The 18,630-nt window shown below is 39.4% G+C and overlaps 1 protein-coding gene across 4 annotated transcripts in view; it reads left to right on the top strand.

Annotated features, from left to right (window-relative positions):
- The window catches only part of GDA (guanine deaminase), a 122,942-nt gene that overhangs the window by 96,437 nt on the left and 7,875 nt on the right, over positions 1 to 18,630 (top strand). For 2 of the 4 annotated variants that reach the window (XM_003407387.4, XM_064291224.1), the window contains one exon: positions 507 to 573. In XM_003407387.4, coding sequence (XP_003407435.2) covers positions 507 to 573 — 67 coding nt within the window. Of the gene's footprint in view, positions 1 to 506; positions 16,954 to 18,630 lie in introns of those variants that run through there. The other 2 variants (XM_023544749.2, XM_023544747.2) reach the window with 1 other exon arrangement.

Genomic DNA, 18,630 nt, shown 5'->3' with positions numbered 1-18,630 from the left:
TGGCTGTTTTTTTTAGAAGTAGATCTCTAGATCTTTCTTCCAAGGCACCTCTGGGTGGACTCAAACCTCCAACTTTTGGTTAGCAGCTGTGGGTGAACTGTTTGTGCCAGCCAGGAATTCCCTAGTTCAAAGATAAGTACTCCCTTTACAACAGAGGCTAGAAATGCAAACCAGCTACTCCAGCTGGAGAACAACATAGGCTAGAAATGCAAACCAGCTACTCCAGCTGGAGAACAACATAGGGTCCTTTCAGCTTTATGTGGCTTCCATCTTAGGTGCAGATTTCAGACCCTTGCCCTCAAGTTATGTGGAGCATGTTATATTGGTCATGCCCCTCTGTCCAGATTATAAACAATCTGACAGACAACAAAGGTAGATTTTTGTATTTCCTCTCTTAGAAGTATTTTTTTGTTATTTCTTTTGTTTTTTTAAATCATGCTGGTGGCAATATAGATAATTATTGACACATAAGCACTTCTTAAAAGATCCCTTGCTTTTTCTTTCAGGAGATGATCGAAATATTGAAGAGGTTTATGTGGGCGGAAGGCAAGTGGTCCCGTTCTCAAGCTCTGTGTAAGACCCTTGGGTTTCTGCAAATGTTCTCCTGGGATAAAGTGGTCTTGCGTCTCCCTTCTGCCCAGGCGGAGTTAGACAGTCAAAAAATAGTACCTTGTTCTTGGGATGACTATCTCTTTCTGTGTCTACAGTATGCGCTTGACAAATCCTTTGAAGGAAGTTGCGTTAATTCTTAACTCTCTGGTCGGGAGAGTTCATAATTTCATGAAGTTCGTCCATCTTGAGCTGTTACAGATTTACTTGAAGCTCAAACATAAGGAAATGTTTTTGGTGGTGGTGGTCTTATTCTGAGATTTAAGTAAAATCTATTTCATATTTTGAAATGTGGAGAGAAAAAATATTCCTATAAGGTTAAATATTTTGAGCTAATAAATGTGAAAATTAGAAACCTAAGAAGCACCACTGAGAATATTTTTGTGAGAGGGTAGAAGACTGAACAAATTTTGGAAAATCACTTAGGATTGTGTTTGAAAATTACATGCTGAGCATACTACTTTAAAGAGAGAACTTGTTGAATTTTAAAATGTGTTTCTAGACCGACCTTGTATTCTGGAAACTTAAAAGAATTTGCATTTCAGAGATGTGTTATTGTTGTGCTTCGGCTTCTTTGGGGATGAAATGTTGGAAATTGAATGCCACATCTTTGCTTAAGGTAATCCTGTGCTTGAGAGTGTTTGACAGAAGTGAGTATTCAAGATTTAAAGTCTTTTAGGAATATTACTCATATAACTATGTGGCATAAATAGTTGTATTTTTGTGTACTTTAAAATCACCTTGATTTATAGTTGTGTGATGTTATTGCTTCAGTTTTATTAGAAGAAAAACGAATCCCATATTCCACTGCTGTGTAGACTAGAGTCTTCCTAAGTTGGAGCAAGTAGTGGACCTGCGGTTGTCAATACTGAGAGGAAGGGTTCCATGACACTATACCATAAAAAAAAAAAAAAAAAAAAATAGTTACTGGAAATTTCATACATAGATATCAATCTGCTGGAATTTTAAAAATAAAGGACAAATCCTGTTAAAGAAATGTTATTAAAAATATGTAAGCCCTGTCTATTGAAAGCGCTGTTTCCCAGATTTATCCAGTTGTCTGTTTAATTCCTTACTCTCTTCAGGACATTAGAAATTTAGAATAACAACAACAACAATAAAAAATGCATGCCCCCTTTGTGTTTATATTAATGGAACATAATTTGTACTAGACATCTAGGAACATTAAACAAAGCAAAGAACATTTTATACTTCTTAACTAATATAGCGTGTTTTCCCATAACCTAGAATTGAAACCAAATTATGACCTTATAATAAGTCCTTAAAAAGTATTGATATGAACGTATCATTTAAATCCCACACATTTCTCATTTAATTCTGATTATTGTAAATCAACAAGGAAGAGGGATAGTTTTTCTTAATATATCATAAACTTGTTCCTGGAACTTAGATGGGACTTCTTAATATTGCCTCATGGTAAAGAGTTTTATGTAATATGGCTAACTCCATATTTACAGAACTAAGAACACAATTCCTCCTCCTGTACTATAAATTCTATTTTCACATATTCATGCAAATTCAGCAGTAATTTACCCAGTTTTTTCTATTTTTTTCTGGCAGGCTGGCAACAACAACAGAAACACTTTTAGATTTGATTTGATTTGATACCCTAAACCTAAAGATGGAACACATTTTTGCTTGTATGTGTATTTTTTAATAACAGAATTAGTGTTGTGGGATATTACATTTACTCAGTAAATCTGATGTCAGTCTGCTATTTCCAGTATTTTTAATTCCTGACCCATGTCAAAGATGACCTGCCAGATTTCTCCCCACTTCTCTATAGTGCTGGCAGGTGTTAGCTGCTCTGTCTTCCAACTCCTCCCAGAGGAACTTGGTTGCATGGTGTCTAACCCAAAGGAATAGACTCAGAAATTCAGTGAGATGGGCAAGAGCTACTATTAGACAGCAGCTACTCCCAACAGTTGCAAGATCTTATACTTTTACTTTCTTTAAGCGTAGACATTTTGATGTTGAACATCAATTTTCATTTAGATTTAGAATCCACATACAGAAAATATAAATGTGTGGCAACAGAAGCAGGAAGAATGGCCATTTACAACCAATCTGTCAAACATTAGATTTAACCTTGATAGTATGTTAAGACCTGCATATCATTTCTAGTAAGAATAGAATGTGTTGAGATGTTTACATGTACTTTGATCTCCCTACATCCCTATAGCTTATGTGTTTTCTTCCTCCAAGTGCAGCGTTTCTGAATGTTGCCTATGCTCTTTGCAGTACTGTAGGCACTAGCCATACTTGTAGCCAGATGTTCCGTGCTTTGAAATGTTGCCTTTGCCTGATGTAGGTTGACTTTCTGAATTGTGGAGAGGCAGTATTCCAAGCCAATCCTAGTTGTCACTTTATCCTTGAATACTTTGCTCTCTGACAGGAAAGAGAATGAAAACTTACCAGCCCCCTCACTCCACCCCACACCATTTCACAGTATTTTTTAATGGAATGCACTTGGAAAGGTAAAAAAGTATTCAATAATAGTGTCTGTCAAAAATTTATAAGATTTTTTTTGCAACAGCAACACAAAAGCAAACAGTCTTTTTTTTTTTTTTCCCAAAAGAGATTGAAACATGGGAAATAAAAGATTAGGCCATGAGAGGTTGTCCTAGTCATTGAAAATTGAGATTCAGGAGCCTCCTCTCCCCCTTATTTATGCCCTAGTTTTTTTCTATGATTTAATTGTCGAAGATTTCAGAATCAAGAGGATGTCTTAGAACAGGAAGAAGTCTTTCTGAGTTAATGCTTGTGAGCATTGAACCCCATTGGATCTCTTTTTTTACTTCAGTGAGAATGCTACACGTTAAAGGAGGGGAAGTGGTAGGAAAACACTGCCTATGATGCTTAGCTGATTTTGAAGTGTGCTTTGAATATCCCTGTTGGCAGCTGCAGCTGAGATCTTAGAGAGGAAATGTAATGGGTGTGAGATCCAGCAATGTATTTTGAATCTTCACGGCCTACCAGACTTTTCCTATTTTGAATCTTTTCATTTCAGCCAGGCAGATGGTGAGCTTTAAAGGCAAGCTGGAAGGCATGTTGTGTCAGTTCTACCTTGTGCCATACACAGAAGTACCCAGAATTGAATGTTCCTGTAGCCTAATGGGGAGTCCCTGGGTGGTTGTAAACGTTTAACACTTGACTGACAACCAAAAGGTTGGAGATACAAACCCACCCAGAGGCACTTCAGAAAAAGTCCCCCTGGTGATCTAATTCTGAAGAATCAGCCATTGAAAACCCTACGGAGCGCAGTTTCTACTCTGATATACGGGGTTGCCATGAGTTGGAATGGCCTTGACAATAACTGGTTCACAAAATAATACTTACTCTGTCTGTGATGCCCTGAGATATTCCCTGTACTATTTTATTTTATTCCACCCCATTTTATTCTATTTAATTTTTTTATGTTGATTGGTAGCCTACTGGAAATCTTTTCATTGTCCATTATTTAGATTGATGATGATGCTGGAAACATGCTTAAAAAGAGGTTTATGCATTATTAAAAGGTAAGCTAAGATATGTCCCATGGATAGTGATTTGAAATTATTTTTAAATTGAGTAGATTTTTATGAATTTTGAAGTTATTTTTTTGAGGACTTAAAGGAGATATTTGCAGTTTCAGACATGCCTCCACTTCAGGTATGATTTTAGGGAAAGCATAGAAAGAAGTGCCCACATGAATAGACACAGCTAGGAAACCTTAACGTTGGTCCCAGGCTTGTTTTCATGCTTAGCCTCATCTCACTTCCCCTCCCACAAGCCTGAATGTAAGAGATAGAGAGTTAAGGGGCCAGTTCGTGGACATAGTCCAAGTCTGATGAAATGCAAGAGTCCAACAAGCCAATGGTGAAGTTAAATGTAAATTCCAAGACGGCGTTCACAGTCAAGTAACTTGGGGTTCAGGTAACTTGGGTAACGGATGCTATTCTTAGCTCATCTCTTATGTGGCAGTTACTTATCTGTCCATTCCCTACTCAAAATCCTGTCAAAAAGCGTTCTTTAGAGAAAACCATCTTAAATTGTTGTTAAACTCCAACTGCTACTCTTAAGAAGGTATATGTATGTATTCTTAGGGAAATTTTTTCTCAATATTTTTATCGATTTGCTTATTGTTCTTGTGCTGAGTGAGCTCTTTTGTGCTTCAGACAAAAATAAATGAGACCTTGTGTTTACATTAATTTTTGTTGTGAGTTCTATCTAGTCAATTTTGTTGTGAGTTCTATCTGTCTGATAGAAAGAGGATTAATTTTATGATGTTTTTCTCCTTTTAACAAGAATTTTGAAAAACAAAATAGATTATGTAGCTGTGGGCCAACATGTACCTTCCATCCTATGCTAAAAACCAAACCAAACTCATTGCCGTTGAGTGGATACTGACACATCACGACCCTGTAGGACAGAGTAGAACTGCCCTATAGGGTTTCCAATGGTGACTGGTGGATTCGAACTGCTGACTTTTGGTTAGCAGCCAAGCTCATAACCACTGTGCCACCAGGGCTCCATAGCAATGTTATGATAAGGTCACTGTAAATAGCTTCCTAAAAATTAAGCTATAATGTTGAGCCCTTTAGAGTCAGATTGCTATCACTTTTTATCTCACAATAGTTAGTTAAGCTCATTCTACTTGGGTTTTATGTACCTGGGGTTTTAAAAGGAAAAAAGGCTGAGAGGTAGTATAAAGGTTAAGTGGGTCCTAGACCAATGTATTTCATACTATTTAAACCACAATCCAGAGTGAGAAACGCACTTTACGTCAAAAGTATGTGCATGTATATTTAAAACGAAGGTTTCACAAAAATAATACTTTCCCTATCTGTGATGCCCTGAGATATCCCCTGTACTGTTTTATTCCACCCCATTTTACTTTATTCTATTTAATTTTTTTATGCTGATGATGAGTTCCCAAATTGGTTTCATGAACCTCCAGTGGGTCATGACCTGCAGTGTCAAAGCAGGTCTTCAGGGCTGCATTTGCATCTAGGCTTGGCTACTGCCTGACTGGGTGGACAAGTTATGCTTTAAATCTCCATGTCTGAGTTCCTTCCTCTGTGATACGAGGATAACCTGAGTAACTGCCTTAGAGTCATGAGGGTTAAGTAAAATAATACCTGTTGCTGTGCGGTCAATTCGGACACATCGTGTCCCGTAGGGCTTTTAATGGCTGGTTTTGGCAGTAGACTGCCAGACCTTTCTTCCATGGCACCTCTGGGAGGACTGGAACCACCAAATTTTTGGTTAGCAGCCGAGCACATTAACTCATTGCACCACCCAGGGACTCCAAAATAATACACAGGCAGCTCTTAGGTGGCATCTGGGACGTAATGAGTGCTCATGATGTGGTAGCTGTTATTTTAAAAATTATTTTTTAAATAAATGAACAAAAAAATACAGACTAGAAAATAAAAATGTTTGAAATATATTTCTGTTTATTTTTTAGAATATAAATCAAGTGATGCTAAAGATCCACAATGTTAAAAGTTCTGTAAGGACCTCATCTGACTTTTTTTGGCACTGATTTGTTCATTATTTTTTATTTATAACATGAACTCATAAGAGAGTAGTAGATTTAATCTGTAAATTCACCCTCAGTGCTCTGAGCACTTTTTTCTCCTCCTCAAGAGCAACGTAGTCAAAATACCCAGAAAAGAAATTTCATGTGCATAATTTTGCATTAATGTGTGGCTAATTTGTATGTTGTGGGCACTGGGCCCCACCCTAGGTAATTAATAAAAAAAACATGAAAATCATTATATGAGGCTAAGTTCAGGATTTAAATAAAATAAGGTTTGGACTTAAAATAAATACCTGCCAGCAGTAAGACAAGACTTGGGCAAAAGTGTTTAAAACTCCATGAAGAGGCTACTCAGACAAAGGCGCTGTCCACATGAGGGGCTGTCACTGAGAGGAGGGTGAGTTTCTTTTTTTTTTTTTTCCAATCTTGTTTTAAAATAAGGGAAGACGTCTCTGCCCTTTGAAAGTGATACCAAAAACCAAACCCATTGCCATCTAGTCGATTCCGACTCACAGTGACCCTATAGGAAGAGTAGAACTGCTCTATGGGGTTTCCAAGGAGCAGATGGTGGATTCAAACTGCCGACCTTTTGGTTAGCAGCCAAAGGCTTAACCACAGTGCCACCAAGCGATATAACATCATCGTAAAACATAATTATTCTTTTTTTTTTTTTTTTTCATCTTTGGGAGGCAAGAACAGTTTGCAGTCAACTACTAACCTAAAGGTTGGCAGTTTGAACCCTACCCAGTGGCGCTGTGAGAGAAAGGCCTAGCAATCTGCTTCCGTAAAGATGACAACCAAGAAAACCCTATGGAGCAGTTCTACTCTATAACACATGGGGTTGCCATGATTCAGAATCGCCATGATAGCAACAGGTTTGCTTTTTTCTTTTTTTAATTATTTTTTTCACTGATCTTCCTTTACCCGTTACCTCCAGCACCACTGTAAGGTTACAATGAATTTGTCAGACTTCTTGAGTTTGTCGTTAACTCTCGAATTTTTTGTGTTTCTGTCATAGCTTGGAATTGACTTGATGGCAGCAAGGCTTCTATCATAGTTCAGTCTGTATTTCAGGGTATAAAGTTTTTTCAAAGATTGCTAAAAGCATTCCCTGCAGCAGCAACTTTGTTAGGAAATTCTTCAGTAGTAGCTCAGAGAAAAATAAAATCAATATTTTTCTTCTAATTTAAGAAGTGGTAAAGAACTGTGAACAGATCCCATGGAAATTTACAGGCCACTTGGACCCACCTAGATTGCCCACATTCTGCCCTTATCCCAACAGGACTGCCCAGCCTTGTAGGGAGTAAGCAAACATTCATCACCGTGTTTGTAGGAAGGAAACCCGAAGTCATAGCAGTAAAGTCTAACATAAGAGAAATAAAGGCCCTGGAAAAATGATCATTTGGTCAGATGACAAGGGGTTCTTATACCTTACTTGAAACTGGAACTTCTAGCCTCACTGTGAAATTAACTTCTGTTCTTTTAATCTTGGATAGTCTCCACAAATAAGACTTTTGTTTTACTGCCGTCAAAGACAGCCATAACCTACAAATGAATAAACCCAGGGAAAAGTTTCATTCTTTCCTTTAATTTCTAAATTTGTTGTCCTGGAGTGCCTGAGAGACTTTATAAAGCTCCTCCCTGCCCCACCCGCAACACTTTGCAAAAGCTGGTTCTGTCCACACTTGAGTCTGGGAACAAATGCAGGGATGATTTTGTGCTTGTAAAGCACTTTGAAAACCTTGATTGAAGCACAGAAACAGATAAAGGCGTGAGAGGCTTTTGTTATTTCAAAGGATATAACTAAGAGGCTCAGTAAAAGCAGCACACTTCTTTCAATTCATGAACACTTCCTGGCAGAATGATGAAAGATGAATCGGGCTTAGCAAATTATGTATTCTGGACTAATTTATATAACCACAACAAACTCTTCAGTGTCACGAACATGTCCTAGCATAATGCGATGACATACTATGTAATCAGTAAAATCTCATGGTAATTATTCTGTAGCATGGATGTGAAAGAGAAGCCACAGAGTAGCTGTTGAGGCTGCTTATGAACAAGCAAACACCTCATGGAATTTGGTTCCTTGGTTTGGAGGTTTAGGGTGATGTTTTCATGGGACATCCCAGTTAATTGGCCTAATATCATGTTTAGTGCATCTGTTCTACCTCCTAGTTTGTTGTGCAGTGCCTGGGGTCTTAAAAGCTTGCAAGCAGCCGTCCAAGGCACAACAATTGGTCTCTATTCACCAGGAGCAACAGAGGAAGAAAGAGAATCAAGAATAGGAGGAAGATATGGAATGTGTGGCTCCATGAACAGCTGCCTCCTTTGTCATGAGACTAGAAGAACTGGAAGGTGCCCAGCTACCATTACTGAACATTTTGATCAACGATTCCATAGACAAATCCTCATCAAGAGGAGGAAAATGCAAAACAGGATTTCAAATCTCATGGACTCCAGACTTTCTGGAGCCATGGAAGGTGGATGAACCCCTGAAACTATTGCTCTGAGATAATCTGTAAACCTTAAACCAAAAATATCCCCTGAAGTCTTCTCAAAAGTGAACAGTAGTTTAGCTTAGCTAGTGCAAAAGGTCTACCTTGAGTGTTATGCTCTTTTAAGAACTATCTATATGGCATCAAATTGACAACAGCAACTTGAAAGATTACATATGAACCTTAGAGGGCATAGAATTTGTGTTAATGTGGAAAGAACAATTCAGAAAAGGAGGATGAGAAGTTGCACAACTTGAAGAATGTAATTAATGTCACTAAATTGTACGTGCAGAACCTGTTGAGTTGGTGTACGTTTTGCTATGTATATTCTCAACAAAAACAACAAAATTAGAAAAAAGAAGGTGGCTAATTTTTTAAGTTCAGTAATTTTTTTTTTTAATCTTGTCCAGAACAATTATGCAATTCTTGTGGCAAATTATTTAATAAAACAGGTTTTTGTTATTGTTAGTGGCTATTGAGTCAGCTCCAACCCATAGTGGTCCGTATACAACAGAACAAAATGATTTCTGGCCTTGCGCCATATTTACAATCACTGGTATGCTTGAGTCCATTTTTGCAGCCACTAGGGGCCTCATCTCCCAGCACTATATTGGACAGTCTTCTATTGTGATGCCTAAGGTTTTCATTGGCTAATTTTCAGAAGTAGATGGCCAAGCCTTTCTTCCTAATGTGTCTTAGTCTGGAAGCTCCACTGAAACCTGTCCACCATGGGTGACCTTGCCTGTACTGGAAATACCAGTGGCATAGCTTCCAACATCATAGCAAGAAACAAAACACCACAATACTGATGTACAGATGGTGGAATAAAACTTAATAGGAGAAAACATTCATTATGTAGAACCTTATACAAAATCTTCATGTGCATGTAAAATTACTGCCCAGTTTAAATAAAAAGAAGACAACATAAATGTGTATAAAATCTTCACTTAATGCTGTTTATGGTGGTACAGTGGTTAAAAACTCAGCTGCTAACCAAAAGGTCGACAGTTCGAATCCACCAACCACTCTTGGAAACCCTATGGGGCAGACCCTCCTCTGTCCTGTAGGGTTGCTATGAATCAGAATCTTCTCCATGGCAATGAGTTTGTTTTGTTTTACGACACCATTTAACATGGCATAACCCAAAAGAAATTGAAATTAATTAATTGGGTTCCCCTGAAATGCACTTGGCTATTCTCTTTTGCTCTTCATGTCTCGGCAATATTAATACTTAAAACTAGGTGCTTGTTTTGAGATAGGAATCCATACACGCAGGAAGCACAAAGTAACTGACTATGAAGTAATATTGAATTTATTAATCATAAAAAAAAAGAATCATAAGGTTGGTAAAATTTCAATGATACTCATTCAACCAACGGTTCATTGAGTGCACACTTGATGCCCTGGCACAGGCCAGCCTTGAGAGTTAAAAACAACGTTCATCTCCTTGAGGAGTTCACAAGCTGGGATGTAGTGAGAGGAACTATGTAATCAAGTCAATCTATTACATTAATGACAGACTTATAGAGCACCAAGGAAGAGGTGAGTAGAGTGAAGAGAGGGCAAAGGATGATGGAGAACATCTCACTGAAGAAGAGAAAATTCCTGGAGCTTGGTTCCAGGAAGAATAGGAATTTATATTGAGTGTGAAGACTCTCAAAATTTTATTCCAACATGAGGATTCAGCATAAGCAACAGCAAGTCATTATGAAAAACTTGGCCTCTGAGGTAGAATATTAAGAAATTCAGTGTGACCTTAATACCTGGTTTGTGGAGAAGACTACTTTGAAAAATAGGATGGGATTAGACTGAAAATTTTATTTGCTGTGCTCAAGAACATAGACTTTATCCTGCATACAATAGGGCTTTAAAATCCTTTCAAGACCCAATTATTTTTTGCTTTAAATTTTTTTGTCAATACCATGTATTTTCATTAATGGAATGCATACTGAATCATTGAGTGTATTTGAATTTTTGGTAGGTACTTTGTGTGTTTTTCTTGCCTCATCCCACCAATCCTAATCTCAGTGTCCAGAGCACTATGTGTACCACTAATTCTACTCCCCCAGAGTCCAATGGGACATATATGTCTCAAATAGATTTTTTTATTATCAAAATCCGTGTTTTTCATACGAAAAACATTGATTCAGCACTACCTCATACAATACCCTGTAAAAAAAGTAATTTGTGGTACAAGCACATTTCTTCTATTTCATACAATTTTGGAGCAGCATGTCTTACAACAGCACGCACTGTCAGTGGGATCACCAAAGCCAAATCCGTTGCCGTCAAGTCGGTTCCTTCTCATAGCAACCTTGTAGGACAGAGTAGAACTGCCCCCATATGGTTTCCAAGGAGTGCCTGATGGGTTCAAAGTGCTGAGCTTTTGGTTGGCAGCTATAGCTCTTAACCACTACACCATCAGTGTTTCCATAAGTGGGATAGCTTCTCGATAAACCACATGTAGGTGTAGGTAAGAGGCGGGAAACATAGGTGGTTGTTATATGTACCACAGGTCACAAAACGGACAAGGAAGTGATATGATTAAAGAAAAAAAATCACAGTAACAAACCAGAAGGTGGGTTAGAAGTGGGCAGCAAGGAGGGTAAATTGGAAGAGGGAAGTTATCCCAACACTTCAATGAGAGGTGAGGGTCTAAAGTTGATTAAGCGAAGAAGTTGGGTGTTGGGAGAAAGCATCAGACTGAGGAGTATTTCTGAGGGTAAGTGGGTAACTGACTAATCCTATATGCAAGGAGGGGCAGAGTTGATATAATCTGGTTTTTCTAGCTTGAGAGAATGGGAAGATGGGAAAGCATTACAAAGATGTAGAAAGAAGGAGCAGGGAGCAGTTGAAGCACAGGGAACAAAGGGCAGGTCTTAATGAGTTTGTAGGGTCAATAAATAAATATCTGGAACCAAAGAGGTCTGAGCTGTTGGGCATTGTAATAATTTTTATCACATTACATTAGCAAATTAAAAACTCTGAGATGCCTATGGTAAAGAAAACTGTTTAACGTTAAACTTTCCAAATTAATGTTTCAACAAATTCCATGCCTTAATTTTTTAATGTCTCATCTAATTAATATCCCATCAATCAAAAATTTTGAGTACCACAGTTTGAGAGACTATTCTTTTAAAAATGTGGGCTATAGCTGGAGTTGTAAATTTGGAGAGCATAAAGAAAAACAAAAACTTTTTTTTTTTATGGTGGGAAAGTTTGAATATATTGGCCACTGAGGGAAAAGCCCTTGCAAAGAGAAAAGTGCAACAGATGGAAGAGAGAAAGTTAATTGGTGGAACGAGGATCTGCCCGGAGCATGAGGGGATTGGTTAGCAGTGAGAGGAAGAAGGGCATGACAATGGAAGCCACTATAAATAGGTTTAGAGACTGAAAAGAAAGAAGTTGAGTGAGGACCAGCTTGATGGCCTTTCTTCTGTGGGTGTGTGAGGTAAGATTATCTAATAATGAAGAGGTGCAGGTCAGGTCACAACTTGGCAGAAAAGTAGTAACACTTGGAATATTTACATTGGAAACTATAATTAGTACTTCAGAGGACAATAAAGAATAATTGAGGTGCATATTTGAGAACCCACATTGTTTGGAAATCATATAATTTGCAATCAGCAAATGTAAGTGAATTTTCATTAGTCTTAGTCAGTAGAAATGATAAAAAGCAACGACATGTATTTAATTTAGGTTTGAGGGTTGATAAAAATGGATGTCGTTGTGTAGGGGCAAGGGAATTTTGGGTGAACACTCTGGATTGGGTAAAGAGAAAAGTAAGGTAAGAATGAGGTAGACAAATCCAGTTACCAGGGGCCTTGGTTCAAAATTGAGGTTTCCGGACCCTTCTCCCTGGAGATGCTGATTCAATAGGTCTAGACGTGTCCTGAGAATCTGTATTATGTGGGGAGAGCCATCTTGGAGGTGACAGGTCCTGGTGTGATCATGCATGTGAGCCGCTAAAGAGAGAGGGCAGGAGACTTGCTGAGTCAGAAGCTGTGAGCATCATGTGCTACCTGGCAGTTATTAGCATTCATGAAGCAGTAGGTGAACATTCAACATTTCATGACCTAGGCCCAGCTGGTGGGGAAAGAGATGACGGTAGCCATATTCTCACCACATGGAGGCATCTGAAAGGGTGAGCTCTGCATAAACATCCAGAGAGGCCTTGTGCTTACTCTGGGATGAGATACACATACACATTCCTGGAGGTAGTGAGTCTGTGATTACCACCCTAAATTCCAGGATGCCCGCCTCCTGTTGCTCTGCCCTTTTATGTCCCCTCCCCATTGTTGTTAGCTGCCACGGAGTTGGCCCCTGACTCATGATGACTCCGTGCACAATGGAACTAAACGCTGCCCAGTCCTGCACCACCCCTATGAGTGACTGCACAGATCTGACTATTGTGATCCATAGGGTTTTCACTGGCTGGTTTTCAAAAATAGGTCACCAGGACATCCTTCCTAGTTGGTTTTAGTCTGGAAGGTCCGCTGAAGCCTGTTCAGCATCAGAGCAACTCACAAGCCTCCACTGACAGGTGGATGGTGGCTGAGCTTGAGGTGCATTGCCTGGGATCAAGCTCAGGTCTCCCACGTGGAAGGTAAGAATTCTACCACTGAACCACCCATTTCTCATCTCCACCACTCCCATTATCCTTACCTACTTTCTCTTAAGCTACTTCCAGCTGAGTTTGTCACTTGCAACTTAAAGGGCCCAGAAAATCCTAAAGACTCCTCAGCCCCTATTTTTCCCCAGGATGCTGAACACTTTACTTTAGAAACAGATTAGAGGAGTCCCTGGGTAGCATGAATGATTAAGTGCTCACCTACTAAACGAAAGGTTGGAGGTTCTAACCCACCCAGAGGTGCCTCAGAAGAAAAGCCTAGCGATCTGCTTCCAAAAGGTCATAGCTTTGAAAACTCCACAGAGCGCAGTTCTGCTCTGCAAAACACGGGGTCACCATGAGTTGGAATAGACTCGATGGCAACTGGTTTGTTTAACACCCTTGAGTACTGCACTCTTGTCAAAAATCATCTATATGAGACCAAATGGTCCACAGTTACTCTAAAGCGTAGATGAGAAAGTTGAGGTGCAGTGAGGCTAGGTTAATGGGAATGGACAGAACAGTTAAAATGGAAATAATGGGGTTGTTGATACAATGCAAAGAATGCAAAAAATATGACTCAGCAATATGTGTAGAAATTATTGAATGGGAACCTGTTTTGCTGTGTACATTTTGCCCCAAAATACAATGAAATATTTAAAAAAAAAATAAAATAAACATAAAAAGAAACTGATTATTAACTTAGAAATGCCCATTTTCTTTTAAGTGAGTAAATGAATTACAAGCAAAGGAACAATTCTCTATTCATCAGGCATTTGGCCACTTTACTCTCCCCTCCTCCCTTCTAACTCCAAACCTGGTCAGAATCTGTAGGCCCTATATCCTTAGGGTCACCTCTAGCCTGACTGTGGTGCTCTTGGGGGCCCCCAGTGGGTCTCTCATTTCTGTACATAAAAGTACTGAGGATTAGTCCCTCACTGCAGAGTCCCATGAGATACCAGGAAAGTAAGGTATTGTTATAGAAATAAATGGTGGCAAATTCAGGCAAAAGAAGGACCCACTCCTCTGCAGAGAAAAACATGCTTCTCAAGATGACTTCGTGAGTTGACCTACTGCAGGACACCCTGGCGAGCCACGTGGAGCAGATGGCTAGGCCGTTTGATAGAGGGCACTGAGGTCATTGGGTCACCCCCAAAGGGGAGCCTCCTCCATCCAGGCATGCACAGATTAAACAGGACAAACCGGCTCACTCAAAACCTTGAAATGTGAAGCCCTGGCCATTTCTGATTGATTTCTTTTGAGTTCTTACCATTGAAATCAACAACTGTTAGTTAACACCTTTGTGGAAGCCCTTCCATCCTTTACCTCTGCCAACCTGGACTGATTAAACACAGATGAGGGAGTGGGGAGGCATCACAGAAGAAAGACCCATGTGACCTTTGTAGGGAGGATCAAGTTTCCTTGCTGTAGAAGGAAGCTTAAAGTCAGGAGAGGGATTCTAACTCAAAAATACAGGGACACAATTCTACTACTGTAGTGTGCTCCCGGCCATTATGTCCTGACACGCTTACGGGCAATGAATGGGCAATGGCATGGGCCTGCTTTGATCTTCTAGGTGTCCTAGAGGGGCCAGGTGAGAACTACCGTGGCCAGAGATCATGCGCTGTTCTACTGTGGCTACAATCAACCCTACCCTTTTTTTCAAGGCACTGTACAAATAATATCACCCTCTATTTGTGCAGGAAACAGAGTAAAGTTAGAGAGCACTGTTTTATACAACCTGGCCTCTTCTGCCCCCAGCGTGCTGGTGGTTTGTCCTGGTTGCCAGACGCTTGTTTGGTTAGAAGCAGAACAGTCCTCAGAGTTCCCTGTGGTCAGTTGCGGCTCACTGGACACCAGCAACTGGAGGCAGAGCAGCAGTACCCTTTGGAGCCATAGCAAGCCTACTGACTGCCACAGAAATGTCTTTTCATTTCTTTCCTGGGGCTGCTGAGTGCTTGAGACAAGGTCTAAGTCTCTTTGGGCTCTCCTGGGGGATTCTGCTATATGCTGCTCTGATTGTTTTCATAGCGAAGACCAACTTTAAGGAGGGAAAAAGAGCAAGTCAAAAGTTTGTCTGTCTGTATTCACAAATACTGTAGAGCTAGCAAGAAGGTTCCACAGATTACATGAACTCATGAAGCCCTCGAGTCACCTGGAGAGGAAGCCAGTCCTCAGGAGCTACAAGCACGGAGTTTGGCAGCACTTAATGAATATCTCAACAGCATCACCTCTTCACTTGGGGATATGATAGCTCTTTTCAAAAAAATAACAGAAAATGAGCCCCCTAAACCTACATTTCCTGCGATGATGATGGCTTGACTTCAAGAACAAAACAGTCGCTTCAAAATATATCAAAATCCCTTCAAAAGCAACCAATGCAAATGCCATCTTAAGAACATTACCAAAGAACACACAGCTTCAGATGGAAATCCGGGATAGCTTGGATGAAAACACTCATTTTACGGAAAGCCTAAAACTACATCCCCAAGAAGCTTCCAGTTGGAAGGGAAGAGTGTGGGAAATGAAAGAGCAAAAGAACAAGCGTCGCAACTTCAACAGGACTCAAACAGGGTGTAAATGCTAAGAACAGCCAGTTAGAATATCTGCAACTATACTAAAAGGAGGAGGGGGGAGACCTGGCGGTGCAGTGGTTAAGGCTGCTAACAAAAAGGCCAACAGTTTGAATCTACTGGCCAATCCTTGGAAAACCCATGGGGCAGCTCTACTCTGTCCTATACATTTGCTATGTGTTGGAATCGACTTGACAACAACGGGTTTGGTTTTTGGTGTACACTAAAGAGGATAAGTCTGCCTGCTCCTTTAGAAAGATGACATGGGTGATGTCTGCTCGAAATTAGACAAAAAGGTGTGATTCTGGATTCATGCAACCAACCTCTGAACGTACGTAATCACAACAGGATATCTGAATGTGTTTCTTCTTTTTAAAATAGATATCTCTCTTTTCATGTTAACTGCTTCACCTTAATTGATTCTATGTTTGCTTTTATTTGCTGAGATAGTATTTTTAAATAAAGATGGTTAAAATATAATTCTTATGAACATTATTTTTACTTTAATTCTTTTTCCTCTAGAATAGGATGGTATAAGCATTGCATTGAAATAAAGGGTCAACTATTACTTAAACCGTAATTGAAGTTTGACTTAACTGAGTAGAGACATTTAAAACAATAAAGAGCATTTGTATATGAGTTTTTATTGGAAATATGTAAAGAAAACTAAATGTTTACATCAGTAAGTTTTGACTGATTTTAAAAATAATGCAAAACCCCTGCACAATAGAACAACACAAAGGTAAACTTAGTGACATTTTTATTAGTTAAGCCAAAGGTTAATGATTAATTTAGGAGAGTTGACATTTTGTAATCATTTGTTTCTTCTTTTGTGATTTTTATTTAGCCTTTATTATTTTGCTTAAGATATTCCTTACGTTTTAAACATTTCTAAATTTTATGTGGCTAAAATACATTTTTTGTTATGGAAAATAAGATTGGGTGACCCCATTGCCAGTAGGCAGCAGTAGCTCAACTGTCCCTTAGTAAAGGTGACAGTCATCCTCTCCACCCTGCCGTGCCCTGCTCTTGGATTACCTGCCCTTCCCTCATTCTCATGCCAGTCAAAGGCAGTACTTTGTACTATGACATCCCACCCCACAATCCCAGGTATGTGAGTTTTGGAGTTGCTTGGTGCCTGTTATCCCTCCTTTCCATTTGTAATGGCCGTGTCTACCTTGTGCCTGTTCTACTATTGCACTTTGGCAACAACTTGTATTCTAGGTTTCAGGGGTTCGCAGATGAAAAGGAATTTTGCAGAAGATGAGATTTTGGTCTTGGAGTCTTTTTAAGACTTTTGGGATGATATGATGGGGTGAACATGTTTTACACATGGCACAGACATGAATTTCCGGGGGCCAAAGGGTGGAATGTCATGGACAGAATTGTTGTCTCAAAAATGTGGGTCAGCTTGGCTAGGATCCTCCATATTGTGATCTGATGTAATTATCCTATTATCCTCCATTTGTGTGTTATAAATCCTGACCTTTCTGTGTTAATGAGGCAAGGTTAGGGTGGGAGGTACATTGAGTCACCACCCTTACTCAAACCACACTCCTGCTTCAGTCATACCTTTTGCCTTACAAGAGATAAATGGAGAGAGTGTAACAAGCAGAGGAAGGGACCCACTACCAGCAAGAAGAAGAGCTAGAAGTGCAGCATGTTGTTTGGACCCAGGATCCTTGTGATGAGAAACCCCTAGACCCAGGGAAAGATTCAGGACAAAGACCTTCCGCCCAAAGCCAACAGAGAAAGAAAGGCTTCCCTTGGAGCTCGCACCCTGAATTTGGGTTTCTAGCCTCCTAAACTGTGAGAGAATATATTTCGGTTTGTTAAAGCGATCTACTTGTGGTATTTCTGTTATAGCAGCATTAGATAACAAGACATACATGTTTGTCCAACTTTTGCTGGCACACTCCATTGACAAACTCATTTTTAAACAGCTCATTTCATTACAGGATAAAACACCATTAGAAAATACAGTTCCATGTGAGTCAAGTGATAGGATAAGTACAATTATTTCAAGTGAATGAAATTGGCCTTTGGGTACAAGATACAAAATTGATATTTTTTAGGTACAATGTAAGATGGTAATGCCTGTTGGAATGCAAGCCAGCCAGCAAGGTGGAGATAATGTTTAACCAGTGCACCACCTAGTGGTTAAAGTTTGAACAGAAGGTTCTGTGAAACAACCAAGCTCTCCTTCTAAAAAGACAAAGTGCAGAGAAAAAAGGAGCTAAATTAATTTTTTGACACTCAGCAAAATAGAAATCCTAGATTTCAGGAGGTTATTTTTTCTAGAAGAAAACGGGACTTATTTTTCCTATGTAAGAAAAACATAAAAAGCCAAAAAAGGAAGAAAGCACCTGAGAAGGACAGCAAGAGATGACAAATACTGGGTGGAAGCAGGGACTGCTCGAACCTAAATCCAGTTTTACCCTTACAAAAGCTTGATAAATTACTTTCCAGGGATTGACTGAATAAACTTATTGAATCTTCACAAAACCTAATGGGAAGGAATTTATTACCATCTTAATTTCACGGATACAGGAACTGAGGCCCATCTCTCAGTTCTCACCAGTGAGAAAGCTCCAATGAGCTTGTCAGATACTCAAGCGAGAGTCTACATGATCACAGGCTGTCAGCAGACACAACCCATCCAGCTGCATTGGCTGAATTCACAGGTCATAATACCTTGATTCTAATCAAAGAATCAGTTTCATTTTTTGAATCTACTATTCATTTTGTCAAAGTCGAGCAAAACAGAGCAAGCAGCTGTATGTGTATCTTAGTCTA

The sequence above is a fragment of the Loxodonta africana genome, chromosome 9, assembly GCF_030014295.1.
Source record: "Loxodonta africana isolate mLoxAfr1 chromosome 9, mLoxAfr1.hap2, whole genome shotgun sequence".
NCBI lineage: Eukaryota > Metazoa > Chordata > Mammalia > Proboscidea > Elephantidae > Loxodonta > Loxodonta africana.
Note: the sequence above shows the minus strand (reverse complement) of the source record. Positions and strands in the feature narration are given on the sequence as shown.